The sequence below is a fragment of the Haliaeetus albicilla genome, chromosome W (assembly GCF_947461875.1).
Source record: "Haliaeetus albicilla chromosome W, bHalAlb1.1, whole genome shotgun sequence".
Lineage (NCBI taxonomy): Eukaryota > Metazoa > Chordata > Aves > Accipitriformes > Accipitridae > Haliaeetus > Haliaeetus albicilla.
In genome coordinates, this window is record NC_091515.1 from 20,241,703 (window position 1) to 20,263,725 (window position 22,023).

Below are 22,023 nucleotides of genomic sequence, written 5' to 3' on the forward strand. Positions count from 1 at the left end.
GCAAGGGATTAGTTAATACTAATGTGATGGAAAAGAGTGAAAGAAAAACTCCTAAACATATAATTTAGGCTCTGAATTAGAATACAAAGAAGGACCTCCAAAATAAATCAGTGCTGCAGAAAAAATGTGCAAGATGATAAATGAAATTATATCTGCTGTCAAAACGACACACTGATTTTTTAAAAAGGATAAAATCTAGAAAGTGCTAGTACTTTACTAAGGCTTCTACATGGGGAAAGACTTCATGGGAAAAGCCTTAGGAGTCCCTTGCAGCACAAGATGGGAGATCTTGGAACATGGTAAGGCTCAGGTTTCCAAGATAAGTCTCCAAGTGGTCTGTATTCTAATGATTTAGTATGTCTGCATTTATACGTTCTATCTCCTGAACATCTCTTTTGATTATCACATATGGAATCATGGGATCAAAATACCTACCTTGTTTTAAATGGAATTTTGATGAATTTGTGGGCAAGCAATGTTACGTGGCTGTTCATCCACTTCAGAGAGAAAATCTCTAGATTTCAGTTCCTGCTTCAAGCTATGTTCATGTGTTTGTATTAATTGACTGATATAAACATGTAAGTGTGTGTAGAGGCCAGAACACAGCTGCATATCTAAATCACCAAATGACAGAATGATGATATTTTTATCTCAGAATCTTAAATTGTTTTCCATGTAGCAGTATAATTTTAAGCAAAGGAAGAGACCATAGTATCCCCATATGCCCCCATCCTGAGAGCTTGTTACAGGGCCAACTCTCTCCTCCAGGGCAGGTGCACCCTCTGCAACTGTGTAATGTAAGGTACTTTCCTTCTGATTTATCCAAGAATCAGTCGAGGGGAGAGCAACACCCTTTTGCTGGCAAAATGAGTGTAGCGGAGCAGCAGCCATTTACAAAGATCTGTCTCTTCCAGAGAGAGTAGGGTACTTTGTGACCAGACAGGCAGTCACCACTGGATTACCCTGTGATGAGTTCTTGCAGGAAGACTGGGAGTGGAAAGTGTTGCGTTAAAGAGTAAAGAAATTTGGCAGAAAATAAACCCCCTTGTGTTCCAGCTTATCCTCGGATGTCAGAGGGGCTGGGGGCAGCTAGGTTTAGATTACCAGACTTAGGGAGTTTGGGTGCGTTAATGAACTAGCACAACTAGATTAATGAGCGGTGCAGTTTATTAAAGCAACAGTACAAGTTCTTTTGGATTGCTGGTGATAAATACACTGTCTGCAAAGCAAATAACAATACAGTCATCTACAAGCACATTAAATTATGAAAGAAAAGAGCTCTAAAGAATTCTAAGTTTCCCGGGGAAGCACTCGGTACAGTCGAGTGTTTGAATCTCACCCAATAGGCATCCCTATGGGGGGGGGAAGCGAGGTTCAGCCTGTCAACTGATCCCAGAAGTCAGTGATATCCTCCCAACTTGTCTATGATGGTATCTTCCCTAATAGCCCTCCTCTCTTTGGGCCTTTTAATCCTATTTTTCCTTTTCGGTGGAGCTTGAGTGACTCTAGTCATGCATACCTTTACTTTGATTGGTATAAAGTTCTCTCGCTTTGCTTTTAAAGGTATATGCTAGAGAAAATTCAGAGCGCATACTCCGTAGGGGAGTGGTCGCACCTTGGAGGTGGGTAGCTTTGGGATAGAGGTGTGTTTTGGTATTATAATGAGATGATAATGAGCAAAGTTCACCCAAAGGACATCATGTTGTGTGTCAGTACCCCAGAACTGGGCATGTGTGATATAAATCAGAAGTAGGGCATTAGGTCGACAGAACCCCCATTATTTTACCTCCTTGCTTCAGTGGATTTGATGCAGGGACCAACCATTCTTGTTCCTATCGTTCCAGTTCCCTATCCCTGCGATCACAGAGCCTGGCCGCAGCATCTCCACTCCGCTCCACCCTCTGTGTTACTTTTCAGAGTCAGCATACCAAGCTAACATCTAAAGTTACAGGTTATGTTGCTTAGGGAACTACCATGGAACTGATTCTTTATATGTGCACTGCATTCCACCCTAGAGGTTCACCTTCCCTTGGGGGGAGGTGTCATGTTGATAAGTCACCTCCAGCAATCATTCCACAGAAAGTTACACATTGACTGAAATTTCATTTGAATATTATTTGAATAGTTTTGAATACTGTAGAAACTGGTAGAAATTTTGTGCTGTTCTTAGACATAACAAACGTATTCAGCTGTCTTGGGTACTCTTTACAAAATGTAGATTTGTATGTGTTAATAATAATTCTTTTGAAGTTGTCATCAAAAACAGTAGGTGTGAACTATGTAGAGAGACTGAAGTGACTTAAGTTTCTAAATCTGTAGGATCAGGGCTTCAGATATGTAAAGGAGAGTTAAAAAAAATACTTTGAATGGGCAGCAGGTGCATCTATGTGACTGATACACAGTGAAACAATGGTTACACTGGTTACCAGGCTCAGGCAGATCTTGTGTATATTTGTTTGTACAGGCACATGCATGCCATGTACACATTGCACAACAAACACTCACTGTACTGGTTACCAAGTTTCATTCATGCCTGAAACAAGAATTACAGGTTTGCAGGGAAATTATACTGTAAATTATAATGAATAGGTTAGAACATATAATAGTTTAAATATTATTAAATAAAATGGAGAAAGTCCCAGAAAGAATGAGAAGAAATTTAAAAGGTTTGTAAAACATGCTATTAAGACTAAGGGAACTGGGTTTGTTTAAACTTCAAGATGACTGCAAAACAGTCACAGTCTATCCATATAGCAAGGCTTTTATAATAAAGGAAGGTGATCAATAGTTTTCTGTTCTGTGTGGGAAAAGAGCAAGAAAAAAACCATCATCTTTTGTTGCAGAAAGGGCTTGAATCAAACAGTAGGAGATACTTCTAACTGGAGTGTAACACTGGATATGGTTAATTGAAGATTTTCACAGCCATGTTAGTTTTCGAGAGCAGGTTGGACAAACATCTGTCAAAGATAATGTTGGTTGTACCTGATCTTGCCTCTGCACAGGCACTTAGGCTGTACAGATCTCTCTGAAGCCTCCATTGCTGTGATACCAGTCTAGCCTGAGTTTAGTAGAATGTAAGGTAATGGCAAAAATCAGAAGGAAGTGAGATGTGGGGAGTAAATGAAATGGGATAAAATGCAGTGTGGATTCACTAGATGTAGATCAAGCCAAACTTGCTGTATCGTTTTCTTTATAAATACAACTAATTTTCTTGACAAAAACAGCTTACTAGATTTCATTTATTTGTTATTCAATCTAGTGTTTGGTATGATGTCTTGAAAAAAATTATTAACCGAATCGAAGAAGATGGGTTTGTATAGAACCGCTCGGGAGTTTGAGGCACTGGTTAAAAGAGAAACAGAGAAAAGTAACATTGAAGGGGGGGTTACTAGTAAAGTTCCTCACTTGAGATAAGTCTTAACAATTCTATTAATGACTTTGATATAAAAAGAAGTCAGGTACTGATTAAATGCAATGAAATTCATTTGTGCAAAGTGCAAAGTCATTGTACTTAAGGACTAATAACAAGAATTTTTGCTGGAAACTGGGAGATAATTAGTTGCAAATGTTTAAAGGATGACTGCATAAAGAGAATGAGATGGTAGTAAAGCAGTAAATGAGATCTTGGGATGTGTCAGTGAGGTATTTGGTAGCTATTAGGAAGAATTAATATTTTTGTGCATCCCTAACAATCTGAAATACCATTAGCAATTCTGGTCACTTATATGCAAGAAGAGTAAGGGCTCAAGTGCAGAAGACAACTGCAAAAGATTTACTTTTAGTCCATCAGAAAGAAGGCTGAGAGGGAACACTATAACTGAACGTGTGAACTAAAAGCTATTTACATGCTAGAAAGTACCTGGACTATGGACAAATGGATATAAAATAGTTTTATGAAAGTAGGAAATTAAAAGGAAATTCCTAAGGATAGGTTAATAAACAGCTTCCCAATTATAGTAATAGAGACAAAAAGCCAAATCCTAATTGCTTTTAAAATGGAGCTTGGTAAATTCATGACAGGAGATGTATGATGTAGTATCAATGATAACAGGGCATCTGCCTCACAGGCTCTTGCTTTCTTGCCTTCCCCTCCTCCAGTAATAAACATACATGACTTTTGCTTTCACATGCTGCTGCGGTAATTGGGGACATGAGAACTGCCATCCTGGATCATGTGATCTAGCATGCCCCAGGTGGATTTTCCTCCTACTCATCACACAGAGACTGGTGGGGGTGCCCTGAGGCATGAGAATTTCTGTTCCTTTTAAAAATTTGTATATGAATTTATCTGATGTGAGTGTGGATGTTCTCATTGTCTTTGTAAACATGGAAACTCTTCTGGATTCTGCTGAAATCTTTGCCTCAATGTAATCTGAAGTAACCTTAATGTGTGAATTTTCAGCTGCTCATTTCATGGACTGCCACTTTGCTCCTTCATTAGAAGAGACCATAAATGGCACATCTTTCCACTTAATGGAGATCTTGGCTGCTTAATGTCTTAATAGCACTCCAACTAATCTTACTCCTTTTATGCTTCTTTCATCTGGAAAGTTTTCCATGCTTCTAATATAATTTCTCTTGCCTTTCTTGGAATTCCCTTTTGCTATTGCATAAGTAAAGAGCAAGGTACATAAAAATCCAAGATGAATTTCCACATATCACTTGTACTGAGCGCCATGTCTAAAGGTAACATTGTTATTCTGGAAAATCTGTAATCTGACATTTTTTTTTTTAAATAGGGCAATTGTGTAGCATAGTACAGTTATTTCACTTATGTATCAGAGCTGTTCTTCTTTCACACCATGCATGTACACATGGGAAGGACCCATGGCAAGCTGATTCTTTTGACTATTGATTGACATCCCTATACTTTTAAAGTTTTTTGCTTAACTTGAAAGGTAAGCAGAATTCAGATCAAAATTTTGATTTAAATAATTTTCAGGGAAAAATACTAGAAAAGGCCACATGCCCTCAATCTGAAACAGTAAAGTTTCACATGATGTTCAGGCTGAGTGTGTACTATCCAAATGGGAAGCTTGAGGAAAAAGTCCCGAGTTACTGAAAATGTTTCTATTTAGGACCACTAGATGTCAGGCTGAACGAAGAATTCACACTGCCTGATTTGGGGTGAATTTCATCCTCGTATAAGGGATCACTGCAAAGCCTGTGAATCCACTTGAGGAAAGGAGGAGGAAACAAGGTCACAGTCCTTGGACTGGCTTTCTCTGCAGGATTGTATGCCACATCTATCGTTCATTCTTTCTCTGCTTTTTCTCTGTTTGGTGAGTTCTGCCCTTATGAAGGTTGAAATTAGATATTGTAGGGACAGGCATCTTCTGGACAAAAGCACTCTGCTGAAAGGGCTTTAAATTTCACTAATTTAGTGCAGCTTTTAGATGTAAAATTTCCAGTGCGTGGGAGCTACCAAATTCTGTGCTGCTGCTTGTCTCAGCCAATTTCATGATATGAGGATAGATGGCCACTGCCCAGTCTATGAGAGGGACTTCAAGGAGCCCCCCCTTGCTAAACAGGCAATGTATATCAATGTACAAAAAAATGCCAATCCTAGCTCCAGAGAGCAATAGGCATGAGGGAAAACTGAGTAAAGAAGGAGAGAGATGAAAAGGGATAAAAATAAAATGAACACAGCTACTATCCTCTACGGTTTGCTATAAATATGTAATTTATTCTGTGATGTCAGATGAAGGAATGTTTAATCATGGCAGAAGTAGCTAATCGGGCCAATGAATGATGACCCCATGATTGGGTTATAACTATTTACAACCCTGACCTGTTAAGGGAAGGAAATCACGAGTCACGTATTGCCCTCATGCTTGACACACAGGTTAGAATAGAAACATCACATTATATCTGAAGCCCCCAGGATTTTACTACTAATGATATTTGTGGCTATCATGAATTCTCCCAAATAAATGCATTAGAGGGGTTCAGAATCAACTCATAAGTCTGATTTGACATATGATGCAAATCTTTTGCATACTTTTTTTTCAGAACTGCTTTTCAACACAAAATTTATAATGCTCAGTGCCTTGCAGGAGAAAGAGAAAACTTAGCAACTTCATAGCATGCCATTTCTAAATACCCTTCTGCTGGGTTTTCTAGGAAACTTGCTTTTGATAAAATGCTTTCATAGATTTGCTAACTGTATTGGGTTTGCATGGCAAGGCTTTGGTAGCGGGGGGGGGGGCTACAGGAGTGGCTTCTGTGAGAAACTGCTAGAAACTTCCCCCATGTCTGATAGATCCAATGCCAGCCGGCTCCAAGATGGACCCGCCGCTGGGCAAGGCCGAGCCAATCAGTGATGGTGGCAGTGCCTCTGTGATAACATATTTAAGAAGGGGGAAAAAAACCTGCTGCGCAACAGCAGCCAGAGAGAGGATTAAGAATATGTGAAACTGCAGACACCAAGGTCAGTGAAGAAGGAGGGGGAGGAGGTGCTCCAGGTGCCAGAGCAGAGACTCCCCTGCAGCCCATGTAGAAGACCATGGTGAGGCAGGCTGTCCCCCTGCAGCCCATGGAGGTCCATAGTGGAGCAGATACCCACCTGCAGCCCATGGAGGACCCCACGCCGGAGCAGGTGGATGCGCACGAAGGAGGCTGTGACCCCATGGAGAGCTCACACTGGAGCAGGCTCCTGGCAGGACCTGTGGACCCGTGGAGAGAGGAGCCCATGCTGGAGCAGGTTTGCTGGCAGGACTTGTGACCCCATGGAAAGGACCCATGCTGGAGCAGTTTGTGAAGAACTGCAGCCCGTGGGAAGGACCCATGTTGGAGAAGTTCGTGAAGGTCTGTCTCCTGTGGGATGGACCCCATGCTGGAGCAGGGGAAGAGTGTGAGGAGGAAAGAGCAGCGGAGACAATGTGTGATGAACTGACCACAACACCTGTTCCCCGTCCCCCTGCACTGCTCGGGGGGAGGAGGTAGAGAATTCAGGAGTGAAGTTGAGCCTGGGAAGAAGGGAGGGGTGGAGGGAAGGTGTTTTAAGATTTGGTTTTATTTCTCATTACCCTACTCTGATTTGATTGGTAATAAATTAAACTAATTTCCCTGAGTCAAGTCTTTTTTGCCCATGACGGTAATTGCTGAGTGATCTCTCCCTCTTCTTATCTCGACCCATGAGCCTTTCATTATATTTTCTCTTCCCTGTCCAGCTGAGGAGGGGGAGTGCTAGAGCAGCTTTGGCGGGCACCTGGTGTCTAGCCAAGATCAACCAACACTAACCAAAGATGAAAAAAACATAAAACATTTTCACAAGAACATTTTAAATAATAATTTCTTAATTAATTGATTTTCTTTGTCTTAAAAATTTTTAAACTGAGCTCTTCAGTGATTGATACTGACAGCAGTTTCATTAACAGATGATGAATTACTGTACTGTCTTTCTTTATCTATTGTTGCTCTCTTCAATCAAAGGAGTGGGATGAATCTGGAAAGGAATCTGTTTTCTGGAGTTTTTGTTTTCTCTTTCCCAATAATTCCCCAAGTTCTTTAAGAGAATATTGCATAAAGTAGCAGAAACATCACAATGACAAAAGCAGTATTTCAGGAAAGTACATGTGGATGAGCTCAAGTCTCTGTGCTTCAGACTTTGAGCTTTCTGTGCATGAGTGGATTGACTGGAAAACAGCAGAGTGCAGCTGTACAGCTTTGTATCGATACTTACCAGGCTACTCTGAAAGAAAGTTGGAATTGCTGAAATTAATTAAGGAATAGAAAAACAGGAGATGAGAAGATGTGACATTTTGTTCACTATTTCACCTGGCCTTTCTTACATTGCCCAAACTGCAAAATGGTACTTACTGGGAGATCTAGGAAGCAGATCTTGCTGCTCCAGGTCTAGAAGAGACATCTGTGTATAGGGAAGCCATGTCAGTTTTGTAAAAGGTTTAACAAGGAAACTTTGTAACATGCTGCAAAGGAAGATAACATATCATACACATGAGCACACACAGCATTACAAGTGTGAAAGCAGAAAATAGCTCTTCTTGAAAGATGTTAACCATCAATTTCCAGCTCCATGGTTTGCAAAGGAAAAGCTCAGGCCCTGGCCAGATGCCACATAGTGTTTGCTACATCCAGCAGAGAGCAGCTGCATAGCTGGTGGATATGGCCCTGGAAGATCTCATCTGACTCATCTGAATTTTGACATAGTCAGAGATCTTTGAGGCAAATCATCAGCCCACCAGGAGGGAACACATGTAAGAAAGGTGCAGTGCTCATCCTTTGTCTGTACTCTGAGGGGCTCTGTAACTTGTTGGCAGGTTAGAGTGGTTGAGAACAGGAACTGGCCTGGGCCAGACTCTGTCTTAGGAGCAAGGAAACTTAAAAGTTTTGTATGTTCTTCTCTTCATCAGATGCTCTTTGGCCACAGCTGACACCCTGGATGATACTTTTCAATTAGGTGTTAATCAAGGGTTCTTGTAGAAAGACTAACATTTGGCCTGACTCTCAAGTCCCTTCAAAATGCATTATGTCTATGTACTATCTATATGTGTCAATAGGGACAAGGTTCGGCAGGTATAGATTCCAAGTGTGGAAATCTAGCATTTTCATAGCACCTTGAGGAACAGCAGATTACTAGGAGAAAGCCTCTTCAAATCAAACCAATGAGAGTGGAAGAGAGATTAATAATTGTGTGAAGCTCCACAGTGTTAGCAAATTAGTCCATATATGACCATTCCCCCAATATCTAAAAGAGTGTTTCAGGAACTGTGGTACACATTTTCCTGAAGACACCTTTATCTTGCCTGAGAGATGCTCACATAAAGCACAGAAAAATGAACACACACACACACACACACACACGCAAAAGAGTCAATATAAGAAGAATGCAGGTGTTCACAGCTGAACCTCTTTAAGGCTGTGCTGAACAAAGGACAAGATGAATGAGTATGTTCTTTATGTGAATAAATTGGATTATAATAATGTCCTGGTTTCAGATGGGATAGAGTTAATTGTCTTGCTAGTGGTTGGTATAGTGCTATGTTTTTGAGCTAGGTATGAGAAGAATGTTGATAACACTGATGTTTTCAGTTGTTGCTAAGTAATGTTTAGACTAAAGTCAAGTATTTTTCAGCTTCTCATGCCCAGCCAGCAAAAAGGCTGGAGGGGCACAAGAAGTTGGGAGGGGACACAGCCAGGGCAGCTGACCCAAAGTGGCCAACAGGATATTCCATACCATGGGACGTCACGTCTAGTATATAAACTGGGGTGGGGGGTGGGGGGATTGCTGCTCGGGGACTAACTGGGCGTCGGTCGGCGAGTAATTGCATTGTGCATCACTTGCATATTCCAATCCTCCTCTTATTACTATTGTCATTTTATTAGTGTTACCATTATCATTATTAGTTTCTTCTTTTCTGTGCTATTAAACTGTTCTTATCTCAACCCATGAGTTTTACCTCCATACCATGTGACATCACATCAAGTATATAAACTGGGGGGGGGTGGGACTGGGAGGAATCATGGCTTGGGTACTAACTGGGCATCAGTTGGCAGGTAGTGAGCAATTGCATTGTGCATAACTTGTATATGCCAATCCTTTTATTATTATGATATTTATTTTAATATTTTGATTATTATCATTATTAGTTTCTTCCTTTCTGTTCTATTAAACTGTTCTTATCTCAACCCACGAGTTTTACTTTTTTTTTTTCCCTGATTCTCTCCCGCATCCCGCTGGGTGGGGGGGGTGAGTGAGCGGCTGCGTGGTGCTGTCGTGGTTTAACCCCAGCCAGCAACTAAGCACCACGCAGCCGCTCACTCACTCCCCCCCATCCAGTGGGATGGGGGAGAAAATCAGGAAAAGAAGTAAAACTCGTGGGTTGAGATAAGAACGATTTAATAGAACAGAAAAGAAGAAACTAATAATGATAATGATAACACTAATAAAATGACAACAGTAGTAATAAAAGGATTGAAATGTACAAATGATGCGCAGGGCAATTGCTCACCACCCGCCGACCGACACCCAGCCAGTCCCCGAGCGGCGATTCCCCACCCCCCACTTCCCAGTTCCTAAACTAGATGGGACGTCACATGGTATGGAATACACTGTTGGCCAGTTTGGGTCAGGTGCCCTGGCTGGGCATGAGAAGCTGGAAAATCCTTGACTCTAGTCTAAACACTACTGAGCAACAACTGAAAACATCAGTGTTATCAACATTCTTCACATACTGAACTCAAAACATAGCACTGTACCAGCTACTAGGAAGACAGTTAACTCTATCCCAGCTGAAACCAGGACACCACGACAAATAACAATAACATTCTGCAGCTGAAGCAAACGTTAAGTATTGTGCTAAACTGTTCATCAGCGGATTTAACTTAATTTTTTTTAATTGGAGGGAAAATGTTACTTGTAAAAACACTTGCCACACGATGGCAGCATAATCCAACGAGACAAAAGTTTTGGCTGTCACTACTGGGAAACTTTTTGCATTTTTTTAGGAGCCTGATTGTTAGAGAGCCACAGTACATCTAAAAATGAAGCGTTGGCAGTATCTGAATAGCTCTTTTGTAGTGTGGAGGCTAAGTGGTACAGTGGGTTAGTACTGTAGTCTTTTTCTTCTGGAGATTCAGTCCTACATCCTGGCTTAGCCTGTAAATGAAAGCAAGTTGGGTGGTCTCATCCCAGTCCCCATTTGTGCATATCACAAAACCACCAGGCAATTTGGCATGGCCATGAGTTTCTGCCTGGGAGAGGAGCGGGATTCGAATAGGAGGGGAACTGCAGGTCATGAACAAGGTGAATCAGCACATCTGTGAAGGAAGATTTGTGTAGCACCTGCTCAGACCAAATGACAGTCACCATCTGTCATCAGTACTAATTTTATTCTGAATATATTTGCACTGTAGTTTATTCCCTGTGCATGAAATCCAAGTCAGATCTTTATTTTATCCTTCTCCCTATTGCTATTCATAGTTTTGCCAGTGAAAGGGGCCAGCAAGCACCACAGGATTTGGCCTGTTTTTATGTACAATTATGATGAACAAATTCATTTAAGTTTTGTTTTGAAGTGAAGGTAATATAAATTCTCAAATACAACTCAAGTATCTAGAGCACAGGAGATAACAATACAAAGGTCCTATGCACTAGGGGCAAATCCTCAGGGTTTGGATGGTACACAAGACATGATCCAGGTATGTGTGTCATTTTCATTGTACACTCTCCACAATCTTGATTTCTCTGGAAACAACCCTGGTGCTAGGGCAACGCTATTGTCCCCATTTTACTGATGGGGAAACAAAACACAGAAAGGCGGAGAGTCTTGTCTAGGTTTATGAAGGAGACCAAGGGTACTATTGAGACCTGAATCTGGGTTTATGAAGACTTGCTGCAGTGGAGTTCTTGGAGGACAAACTGTAAAAATGAAGGTTAGAGCAGAGACAGGAAATGGGATAGATGGAGAGAGGAATATGGTACTGCAGAAAATAGGAATCTGGTTGAGGCACTGAAAAAAAATTATGCAGGAAATGAACACAAGTTTAGGAGCAAGAGTAATAATAATATTGGAAAAATATCAAGAAAGAGTTGTTTTTTATCATTTTAAGGAGTTTTAAAAAACTATTAAAAAGCCAATGGTACAATGAAGAAAAAATCTGAGCAATCAGGAAAAGCAGAAAAATGTGCAATGTCTAGAGAAGGGAAGTTGTAAAGAGCAAAGAAAAAGTGTTCATATAAAAATATATTGCTGAAAAATGCAGTTTTGAAGCAAGTACTTGTGAAGCCATGCCAACTTCTGTAAATACAATTGGCTTTAAAGTGAGGAGATATTATAGAAAAGTTGAAATATTTCATTTTGACATTTTCCTAGCAAAATGGTTCAATATTTTATTTCAGAGTTACAGTTCATTTTACAGCTGAGTTTGTTTTAATTTAAAATAGAGTAAAAGTGATCCAGAAATGAGATAGGATGTTTCAAGAAGTGGAGAACGAAACATTTCATTATACCTGAAATAAAGAGACTGTTCTTTTTTTTTTAAGCAATAAAAACAATGTTTCATGATGCCCTGGAAGAATTATTCTCCCCAGTTTTTCAGTTATCTCACTGAAGTGAAAAATCAATTATTTGTGCAGCCCTAGTTGTGCAATGAGGCATGCTGAACAAAAACTTTGGTTAGAGATGCAAGTGCTCTTGTACTAAAATTTTGGAATTTTAGATACCTCTGGGTATCTTAGAGACATCTAAGGAACCAGGTGGGGGAAAAGAAAGGGCTTACCATGCAGGATTATATAATCTGATTATAGTTCTTTGTTATCAGAAGGAATCTTGCTGCCTCACTGATTTTGCAAGTCTGGGTTTTCAGGTTGGCATGGAACTGGAGAAGTCTTTCTCCATCTCCCTCTTTATTACTGCATACTTCCAGTTGTGGCAGTACAACACCCCCCACACCCCCCCACCCCCCTCCGAACAGGAAACAAAACTTCTCCAGGCAGGGAGGAGAGGAAAAAAACCCCAAACCCTACAAACCCTAGAGGCCACAGGTTGAAATTTGAACTGACCAGTTGAGATGCACCAGGTACACTGAAGTGACCTTTTGGCCAATAGGGATTAAATGACCACAGATCAAATTCGACAAGGGTATAAAGGGGGTCCCGCTGGAGGACATGTTGGAATCAGTCCTCCTGGGAGCAGCGGGTCTGCAGTCAGGGACTCCCCCTTGGGTCGGGGCACTGCCCGAGGTAACGCCTCGATGTAGAGAGCCCTCAGCTTTTAGGTGAGTGATATGCGCATTTTGAGTCATCATTTTTAAATCTCAAGGATTCTTAAGTCAGCTGTGTAGTACTAATTCCCCTTACATCATTGAGCCTGTTGTTTATAAATGTTACCAGAGTTCTAACTAACTTTTTACTGAAGAATAAATCTGAGCTTTAACATCTGTTGGATTTGATTGTGCATGCCTCTGTAACACCAGTGTAAGCTGACCTCTTAAAAAGATGACACAAATCCAGACAGGGAGTGATCTATCGGTTCATCTCAGTTTTTTTATCCTGTTCTGCGAAATAGTTGATCACACTAAAAGCAAGTTGATCACACACACTGCTGATCACAATTAGCACAGTTGATCACACTAGAAGCAAGATATACTCTTCTGTACCATTTCCATTGTAACTTTATTAAACCAAGCACGTGTTACAGTGTCAGTTGAAAAAAAAAAAAAAAATGCCCTAAATTTCTCATCAGTTGTGCCTGCATTGGAACACAAATGTCACTTGTGCAAATCCAGTCCTTCAGAAAGGAAGACAGAAGTACTTTCCTGTGCCAGTTGTTGATTTTCCACATGCATGATCACTTTGCTTTATACTGGCCACACACTGTTACAGAGACATAAATTCTTGCCTAAGAATGGTGTGGCTGTTTTGTACCCCAACTTCCAAATGAAAACACTGCTGAAAAATTATGGAATACCAGAGATCTTTATTCTGCATGGGGGCACAGAAGAGTGAGGCCACTGTGCTAGTAATACCTCCAAGTAATACACTAACTCTCTTTCTTTAGCTCTTCCCATCATGATAGTAATTCTAGAAATACAAAGATTGAGTGAATGAATGAGTAGATAACTAAAAAAAAAAAAAAAGGGAAAAGTACACTTATGTGCTTTATAACACCATGTCTTCTCTGAAATTAAAAAAAAAATAATATGGTTGAACATATATATTGTTTTCACTCAAAATACCACAGACAAATTAATAGAAGTCATTGTCCAGTGGTTTGTTGGTGTATGTTCAGGAAGGCAGGACTTCTCCCTGCTGCCTCCATCTGCTCCAACTGTCCTGGTTTCAGCTGGGATAGAGTTAATTGTCTTCCTAGTAGCTGGTATAGTGCTATGTTTTTGAGCTAGGTATGAGAAGAATGTTGGTAACACTGATGTTTTCAGTTGTTGCTAAGTAATGTTTAGACTAAAGTCAAGGATTTTTCAGCTTCTCATGCCCAGCCAGCAAGAAGGCTGGAGGGGCACAAGAAGTTGGGAGGGGACACAGCCAGGGCAGCTGACTCCAACTGGCCAAAGGGGTATTCCATACCATGTCATGTCATGTCTAGTATATAAACTGGGGGGAGTGGGGGGATCGCTGCTCGGGGACTAACTGGGCGTCAATCGGCGGGTGGTGAGCAATTGCACTGTGCATCATTTGTACATTCCAATCCTTTTATTATTACTGTTGTCATTTTATTAGTGTTATCATTATCATTATTAGTTTCTTCTTTTCTGTTCTATTAAACCGTTCTTATCTCAACCGACGAGTTTTACTTCTTTTCCCAATTTTCTCCCCCATCCCACTGGGTGAGGGGGGAAGTGAGTGAGCAGCTGCGTGGTGCTTAGTTGCTGGCTGGGGTTAAACCACAACACCAACCAACACAGCTTTCCAGATGCGATTCAGCTCGTGTCTTTCTTTTATACCTTCCCAGTACTTCTGAGAAGACATTCACTTCCACTAGATGATAACTCTGCTAGCTGAAGTTGTTGCCGAATGAACCCTGACACCATCACAAACCACTTATGTGAGAAAAACAGTGGATTGTCTAGGATGACTGTAATGTTGCAACATTGTAATACCCCAGTCAATGGATGTATTTTGCTTCCCATGGCACAATGACCTTTTTGAGTTTTGGACCATCTAATTACACATCCATAATGAACTGGCAGCTTTGTAGTATCTGAATCAATGAAAATATAAATGCTTATTTTTTTAATATTTTGCTGATATCAATATGAATTTATATACTTGAATTTGAATGAGCTTAAATTGGAATAATGTTGGTTCTTTTAATTTTTAATTGTACTCCCTCCCCACTTCCTTGCCTTCTTTTGTCAGTTTCACTTATTTATTTATTTTTGATCATGAAACCGTAAGCAGGTATTTGAAGTGAGGAAGCCCTGATATATCAAAGCCCTGCTGTATAAAATGGTCTGGAATTTCTGAAATCCCATATTATGAGTTTGCTCTGAGTTTGTGTGAAGCTTCTGTTACAGAGCCTTTGAAAGAAATCCTAAATGACAGAAAAGCAGTAATGTAAAACTATTTTTATTGAAAATACATCTACAAAATAATGTTTCTCAATCCACTCTGGGTGCATACCAATGCAAAACCAATGAGGCATGGGGAAGGGAATCTTTCTATAATACCTACTTTCCATAAGAAACAAAGTTAGTATAAAAAAAGATCACATTCTTTGTGACACAATTCATTTTTCTCAGCTGATGTCATAGAAAGACAGCCATTTACATTGTCTTTGCAATGTATTTCCAAACAAAGTCTTAACAAAAATTAAATTGTTATACCATAAATTCTACTGTTAACATTTATACACACATTTTTGAATACAGCATCTATATAAAAATATCTCTAATTATTTATCAGAAAATATCTGTCTGTATCCTAGATTTGCATTCTGTTAGCAAAAAAACCCCACCCCATACTTGTTTTCTTTCAGTCAGAGATTCATTTAGAGCTTTGTAGGTTTGACTGCTCAATACTCTGTATTAAATCCTGCTCACTTAATTCACTGGAGATTTCCTGCTCGTGTTTTCTGGGTTACTCAACTGGAGAAGACAGGCAGGAGTTTTCAGTCCTGAATAAAACAGTCTTGTCTCATTGCTCTAAACATGGGAAAAGGTTTGCCTTCAACCAGCATGCTGACGTTTTCACTACAGTTACTTGTACACCATATTTATGTTCTTTTAGTGACAAGAGCAACATATTGAATATTTTTTTGAGTGGCAACTGGGACATTGCAAGGGAATCCTTAATTTCTATCAGAATTCTTTGGTGGGGGGAGGGAGAATGAAGAGAACTGAACATTTAAATAAAAAAGATCACTCAACACTATTGTGCCTTTGATTAATATTACTTCATTCCCTCAACTGTAACTGCATTATAAATCTTTCCAGTTTAACCTCTATAATAACACAAGGCAAAAAGGAAAAAATACATAATGTGTATTTCTAAAAAATGGCTTAATCAGGGAATAACGTTGAAATGAACAAAAAAAGCTATAGGATTACAAGTGCATTATCTCCCCTTTTCAGTCTTTCCTTATCTATTCCCTGAAAGAAACCTACAATATTGTGCTTTAAAATCCTTTCTAATTAAAATTTCAACATTTATTATAGTATTTACTATTTCACAATTTATATATTTTTCCTAGTAAAAATTAAAAATGCACCCATTAGTTTTACTTTCTAAAGGGCTCTTTTTTTCTTTTTGAGATGCTGCTGATAAACACACAAGGATTTTGAAATTTCACATTGAGATAGGGAACCTTCTTCTCCAGATGGAAAAATGTAAATCCAGGTAATAGCTTTATAATTTATCAGTGGAATGGCCAAGCATTTGGGAGGTTTCCAATCAGAAAACCTCCTGTTGGTCTCAGGGATTCAGATTTAGAATCCAGTCCCTTTAGGTTCTGAGCATCTGGCACTGCCTTCTATTCTTATTATTGCTTATTAAGTAGATAATTAGTGTACCCAGAGTATGCTATCTTTTTTTTCAGAGACATGAAGACACGTTTTCTGTTCCAGAGTCAATACAGCCTAGGGCCTTGCTCCTACAAAACACACTTAGATTGTTCAACTAGGTTGTGATGTTGAAATTAAGGGGACAAATAGAGTGGAGGTACATATATACATACGTAAATATCTTTAAGTCAGTGGGAGCTGACTAGGCTAAGTTTTTGACAAGATCAGCTGAGGCTAATGCAAAAAACTATGTCCAGATAAAATCACTTTCTCAGAAATATTTCAACTCAGCTGATAAAACTGCTCATTGGGGGTATTTTTTTCTTTACTTATATATCTTCTCCTGTTTTATCCTTTTAATTAATGTCCTTCTTTTTATTGTCCTGCTAGTATTTAAACAAGGATATAACACTAGAGAAAAAAACATCAGATAAAAAGCAAAAACCCAGTTAATTTACTTAGCTGGTTGCAGTTATCAAGTTAGAAGTATTGATTGTGTGTTTTTAGATGTTAGGAATTTTGCAACAGGTATTTAAAAAAATAAAACCATTTTCAGGCTCTGTTTTCTGTTTTTACTTTCCAGTTCATAAAAAAAAAAAAAGAATGAAAGAAAAAGAATAAGATCACATTTACAGGACTGAGTAGCATATACACTGATTTTACTTTTTTAAAATTTAATTAACAATCTCTCTTTATTTATCCTCAGTTAGTACATGTCTAGCAGGACCAGTGTTGCTGCCTGTTAATTTTTTTTTTAAATGGGAAGCCAACATAAACCTTGATCACTGCTAATTTGGAATATATTTTCATTAATTCTTTCAGTGCTAGCATAAAGGGAGAAAACAAGGAATAAGTGAACTTGGTGAATTCAAGATATAAATGGTTGGAAAAAGCATGTGTTTTCCACACTTGTAGTGTTGGACTCATGTCTTCTTTACCCTACATCTTGGTTTCACTAGCTAATGGTTTCTCATTTTCTTGTGAGATCAGTTGGTATGGTTTCTTCATTTCATTCTCCTCTATCACAGAATTACCCATCTCAGCATCCCTGTTCTTCAGCTCATGCTGTGATAAATGTTCAACAATTCCTGCTCCGATGGAGTCTCCCAAGACATTGGTAGTGGTACGGAGACGATCCCTAAGAAGAAATAGTTAGCCTTGACTTGATCGCTTGTTCAGGGAAGCACGCAGACTAGCTGTTAAAATGACCTTTAAATAGCTACTAGATGATTCAGCAGTTTTATGTATATTAATTTATCTGAACTGTTAATGCCATGATTCCTTCTACAGAAATTAACAAATATACTAGGATTTGGAGCTACAAAACGTGTTAATACTCTTGGCAGCTTCACAGCAAGAAACAGCTGTGTGATGATGATGAACGACAAAGGGAGCATACGGCAGATGCTTCTCGGAGGCATTTCTATACTCTGGTCATTTGGGTTTATATCCTCTGAACACGTAAGCCAATAAGAATCTACCTTGTTAGGGTCATTTCCCTCCTGACCCTAAACTACGGTCAGTAATTTAGGGTAGAATTCTGCTAAAATGATTCAAAGTAAACTACAACAATTCAGCCGTCTTAGAGGGCTCTGCCCAGAAGACGTAAGAGGCAGCTTGATGAGGACTGACTGGCACTGTTATTCGATAAGTGTCCACCTACATAAGGTTATGGGCATGTGGTTAGAAAATCATAAAACCATAGAATCATACAATGGTTTGGGTTGGAAGGGACCTTTAAAGGTCATCTAGTCCAACCCCCCTGCAATGAGAAGGAACATCTTCAACTAGATCAGGTTGCTCAGAGCCCCATCCAACCTGACTTTGAATGTTTCCAGGGATGGGGCATCTACAACCTCTCTGGGCAATCTGTTCCAATAATCATTTGAAGACATCATGTTCTGATAATGACATGGGTAACTTATTGCAGGGATCACTCAAGAAGACTGAAGGGTAAAAGCCTCTGGAAACTATAACTAATAGGGGTTAGACAAAATAGAGGTTGGAGGAAACCTGCCTTTGATTTAGTTCCTGGACCTAAGGGATTTCCCCATATACCTACAGGTGTCAGTTAGTCTTTTACAGACAGAGGAATGGAAAAACTGAAGGGCAATACATTGTGGTGGCTGGATGAGAGAGTTACATAACTGTTTTTCAATTCTGTGTCCATGGAGTAGACATATGAACCTTTCCTGGATTAGATAGTCAGCAGGGCTGCAATGAACTGGGTTGGGTCTGAACCAGCTCTGAGCCTGATTGATGGAAAGGTTTTCATTGACAGCTTACGAAAAATAGAAGACTAAAGCAATTCTTTGCTGATAGAATTACACTGTGTCTGAAAGTTTTCTTAGTAACCTAAGGATCCAGGTTTCTAAGTAACCCTTTTGCATGCAAGAGGAACCATCATTAAGTAACACCCCTCTAAGAAAATACATTAATCGCATGAAATTGTGATTCTTTTTAACACTTCTTTCCAACTGCCTTCCACAGCAAAAGTACACCACTGATCACAGTATTGCCAAAATGTCCCTGGCTATTGCATTTCTAAATATGGTCTAAGCCCTTAGTGACTCCATAAAAATACTTACAAGAACCAGTCCACTGCAATGATAAGAGTGATATCATCTGTAGGCAAACCTACTGATGTAAGCACAATGACCATGGTGACCAGTCCAGCTTGAGGAATCCCTGCAGCCCCAATACTGGCAGCTGTAGCTGTGATGCTGTGCAAAGAGATGGCAAGAGCAATTAATTGACTTCCATAATAAACTCTCCTTATCATCTGGCAAACATTAAAAACAGATATGAAGCAAGAAAGCATTTGCTCAGTAGTAAAGAAAAAGATAAGCCCAGTCCCTAATCTGAACGCTACACAGCTGCAGGGGAGTGTGAATCTTAATCCAAAATGTTTACACTAAACCTTTATCCAGAACCCTGGAAACATGATTTTGTTAGACGTTAAATCCCTTACTAGATGCTAAGGGCCAGACAAAAACATTATAGCTACATGCCCCCACCCATTGAACAAACTCACTCCATAAGCTAAAACATGTTCAAAGAAAGTCTGAGGAGGTAATTTTGTCCTGGCAGATCTAATGAAAGAACTTTTATTCTCTGTCCATCTCACTATAACTTTGTGTTAGGTGAAGTATCTGTCCTCCAGCAGTTGGCATTCAGCCATCAGAAAACAGAAAGCTGCCAGAATCCCTGAATCATACAGTCTAGTAACTTGATAGAAATATGCTTGTTCACACCTAGTTTAGGAAGAATTTGTTTTGTCAGGTGATTTGGCAGGGAGAAGCTCTAGTACTAATGAATGTGGAACTATTGCCTTGGAGTGTGAAGACAGAGTTTTGCCTTCTGTTGATGAATATTGAATTAAGCTGGTGTTTTTTATGGAGAGAAGCACTTCTGCTTGAAAATCTTCTACATTCCCAGTTCACCATATCTGAACTTTCAGTGTTTCTGAGTGATAAAATACCTGTCTCTCTGTCCTACAGTGTCCCCCTCTCCCCTTGCTGACATTTCTTTCTTCTGCACATGTACCCATCACCCTTTTCTCTTAAACTGTTTGAGTAACATAATAAATTAATGCAGATCAGTTATCATCTAGTGGTACTTAGTGAGTTGTTTGCTGTTCTATTTCAAACATGAAGGCTTGTGTGCTTGAGAACATACCCATCTTCTCTACCTCTATCAGCTGATGTAATAAAAGGTATTACTGCTCCTTACACAGCTTGCTCTACTTGTATCCTGAGACCATCATGACTAGGAAAACATTACCTCTCCTAGCATTAGCACTGTACCATGCCACTGTGATGCTCTTATGCTACTGCTTTGTACGTGCATTAGAAACTATCTGGTACTGATTGCAAGTCTACAGCTCCCAAAAGCTGCATGAGTTCTTAAGAAATAAAATTTAAAAGTTATTAAAAACTGTTCTTGTTGATTCTACTAAGTCCAGTGATAGGTGTATCATGCTACAGTTTTTTAAAGGTTTACCTAATGGAGAATATCTGCTGGGGGGCCTCTTCTGTGCAGAAGATGTAAATCATTATAGTTATTCAGCTACTGTAGCAGTTCTCATTTTTAGCTCTAGATGCTTTTATTTAATCCCACATAGAATGGCAAGAAGGAGTCATCACAAAGGTGCTTTTATTAGATGTAATAATGGCTTCTGTACCTGATTGTGATAATCTGTCCAAAGTTCAGATCAAAGTTGTTAACCTGTGCAATGAAAATTGCAGCCAAAGCCTCGTATAAAGCAGTTCCATCCATATTAATTGTAGCACCAACTGGGAGTACAAATCTTGTAACTCGTTTGTCCACTCCATTTATTTCTTCTAGACACTTAAATGTAACAGGTAGTGTTGCAGAACTGAAACAAAAAGAAAGAAGGTAATACATGATATAAATTCTACAAAGAGGGAATGAAAAGATTGTCATGCTTTGTGATGACAAGATAGATTGTTCTAATTGTCTTAATTTTTATGTGATCTACCAGAATATTTAAAAAAAAAATGCCAAGGCTGGATTTAAACACTTCTAATGATGGTGGTTCTCCTGATGCTCTTGGAAGGTTTTTCCAATGGTTAATTACTGTCACTCTCTATGTAGTCCCTAGTCTGAATGTGTCTAACTTCAGTATTTTGTCACCAGATTTTGTTATACTTTAGCATGCTAGGCAGAAGAATCTATTTAAAAATTACCACTTCCCGTTTTTGATGTCATTGAGTTATGATTGAATCACCCCTAAGCATTGTTTTCCTGAATTTATACACATTGAGCTATTCAACCCTTCAGTAAACAGCATGTTTTTCTCATCTTTATTTGCTGGCTCCCCTGAAAAGGGCATTCTGATGGATGATTACATTATTTTACCACTTGTGGGTTAACCCCAGTAGGCAGCTAAGCAGCACACAGCCACTGCCTTCCCCCCCCCCCGCCCTCCGAGTTTATTTTTTCTTAAACTATATTGACTGGCTTTAGTTATATTATCTTCCTTTTAAAATCATTATTAATCAAATTCCCTTTTAGGCATTCCACAAATTTTCAAGGATTGACATTAAAATGTCAAATGTGAAATTAGTAATCATCCCTCTCTACCCATTAATATACTGGCATAATTTTTTAAAGTCCTAAAGAGCTTTTTCAGTGATACAAAACTTAATCAGATTCTACATTAATGGTCCCAATATTGTCTCATCCAGATCTTCAGAATAATCCCAAACACCAGGGTCTTGAATTTAGTTATATGGAATGGCTGACTGAAAACATCTGTCTTTAGGAGATGCTTTTAAAATCTATTAAAATGGAAGGTGTTTTATGAAAGGTCATATGGTGTAGAAATATATATTTGCTTATGTCCTGGTTTCAGCTGGGATAGAGTTAATTGTCTTCCTAGTAGCTGGTATAGTGCTATGTTTTTGAGCTAGGTATGAGAAGAATGTTGATAACACACTGATGTTTACAGGTGTTGCTAAGTAATGTTTAGACTAAGTCAAGGATTTTTCAGCTTCTCATGCCCAGCCAGCAAGAAGG

The 22,023-nt window shown here is 39.3% G+C and overlaps 1 protein-coding gene and 1 long non-coding RNA gene across 2 annotated transcripts in view; one reads left to right on the forward strand and one right to left on the reverse strand.

Moving 5' to 3' along the window:
* The window catches only part of LOC138683450 (uncharacterized), a 630,921-nt gene that overhangs the window by 547,579 nt on the left and 61,319 nt on the right, over nt 1–22,023 (forward strand). The gene's annotated exons all lie outside the window — the stretch shown is intronic.
* The window catches only part of LOC104318357 (excitatory amino acid transporter 1), a 90,853-nt gene continuing 83,861 nt past the window's right edge, over nt 15,032–22,023 (reverse strand). The window contains exons 8-10 of the mRNA XM_009919579.2: nt 20,666–20,860; nt 19,071–19,205; nt 15,032–17,620 (exon numbers count right to left, since the gene is read on the reverse strand). Of these exons, the coding sequence (XP_009917881.2) occupies nt 17,422–17,620; nt 19,071–19,205; nt 20,666–20,860 (529 nt within the window). The 3' untranslated portion in view covers nt 15,032–17,421. The remainder of the gene's footprint in view (nt 17,621–19,070; nt 19,206–20,665; nt 20,861–22,023) is intronic.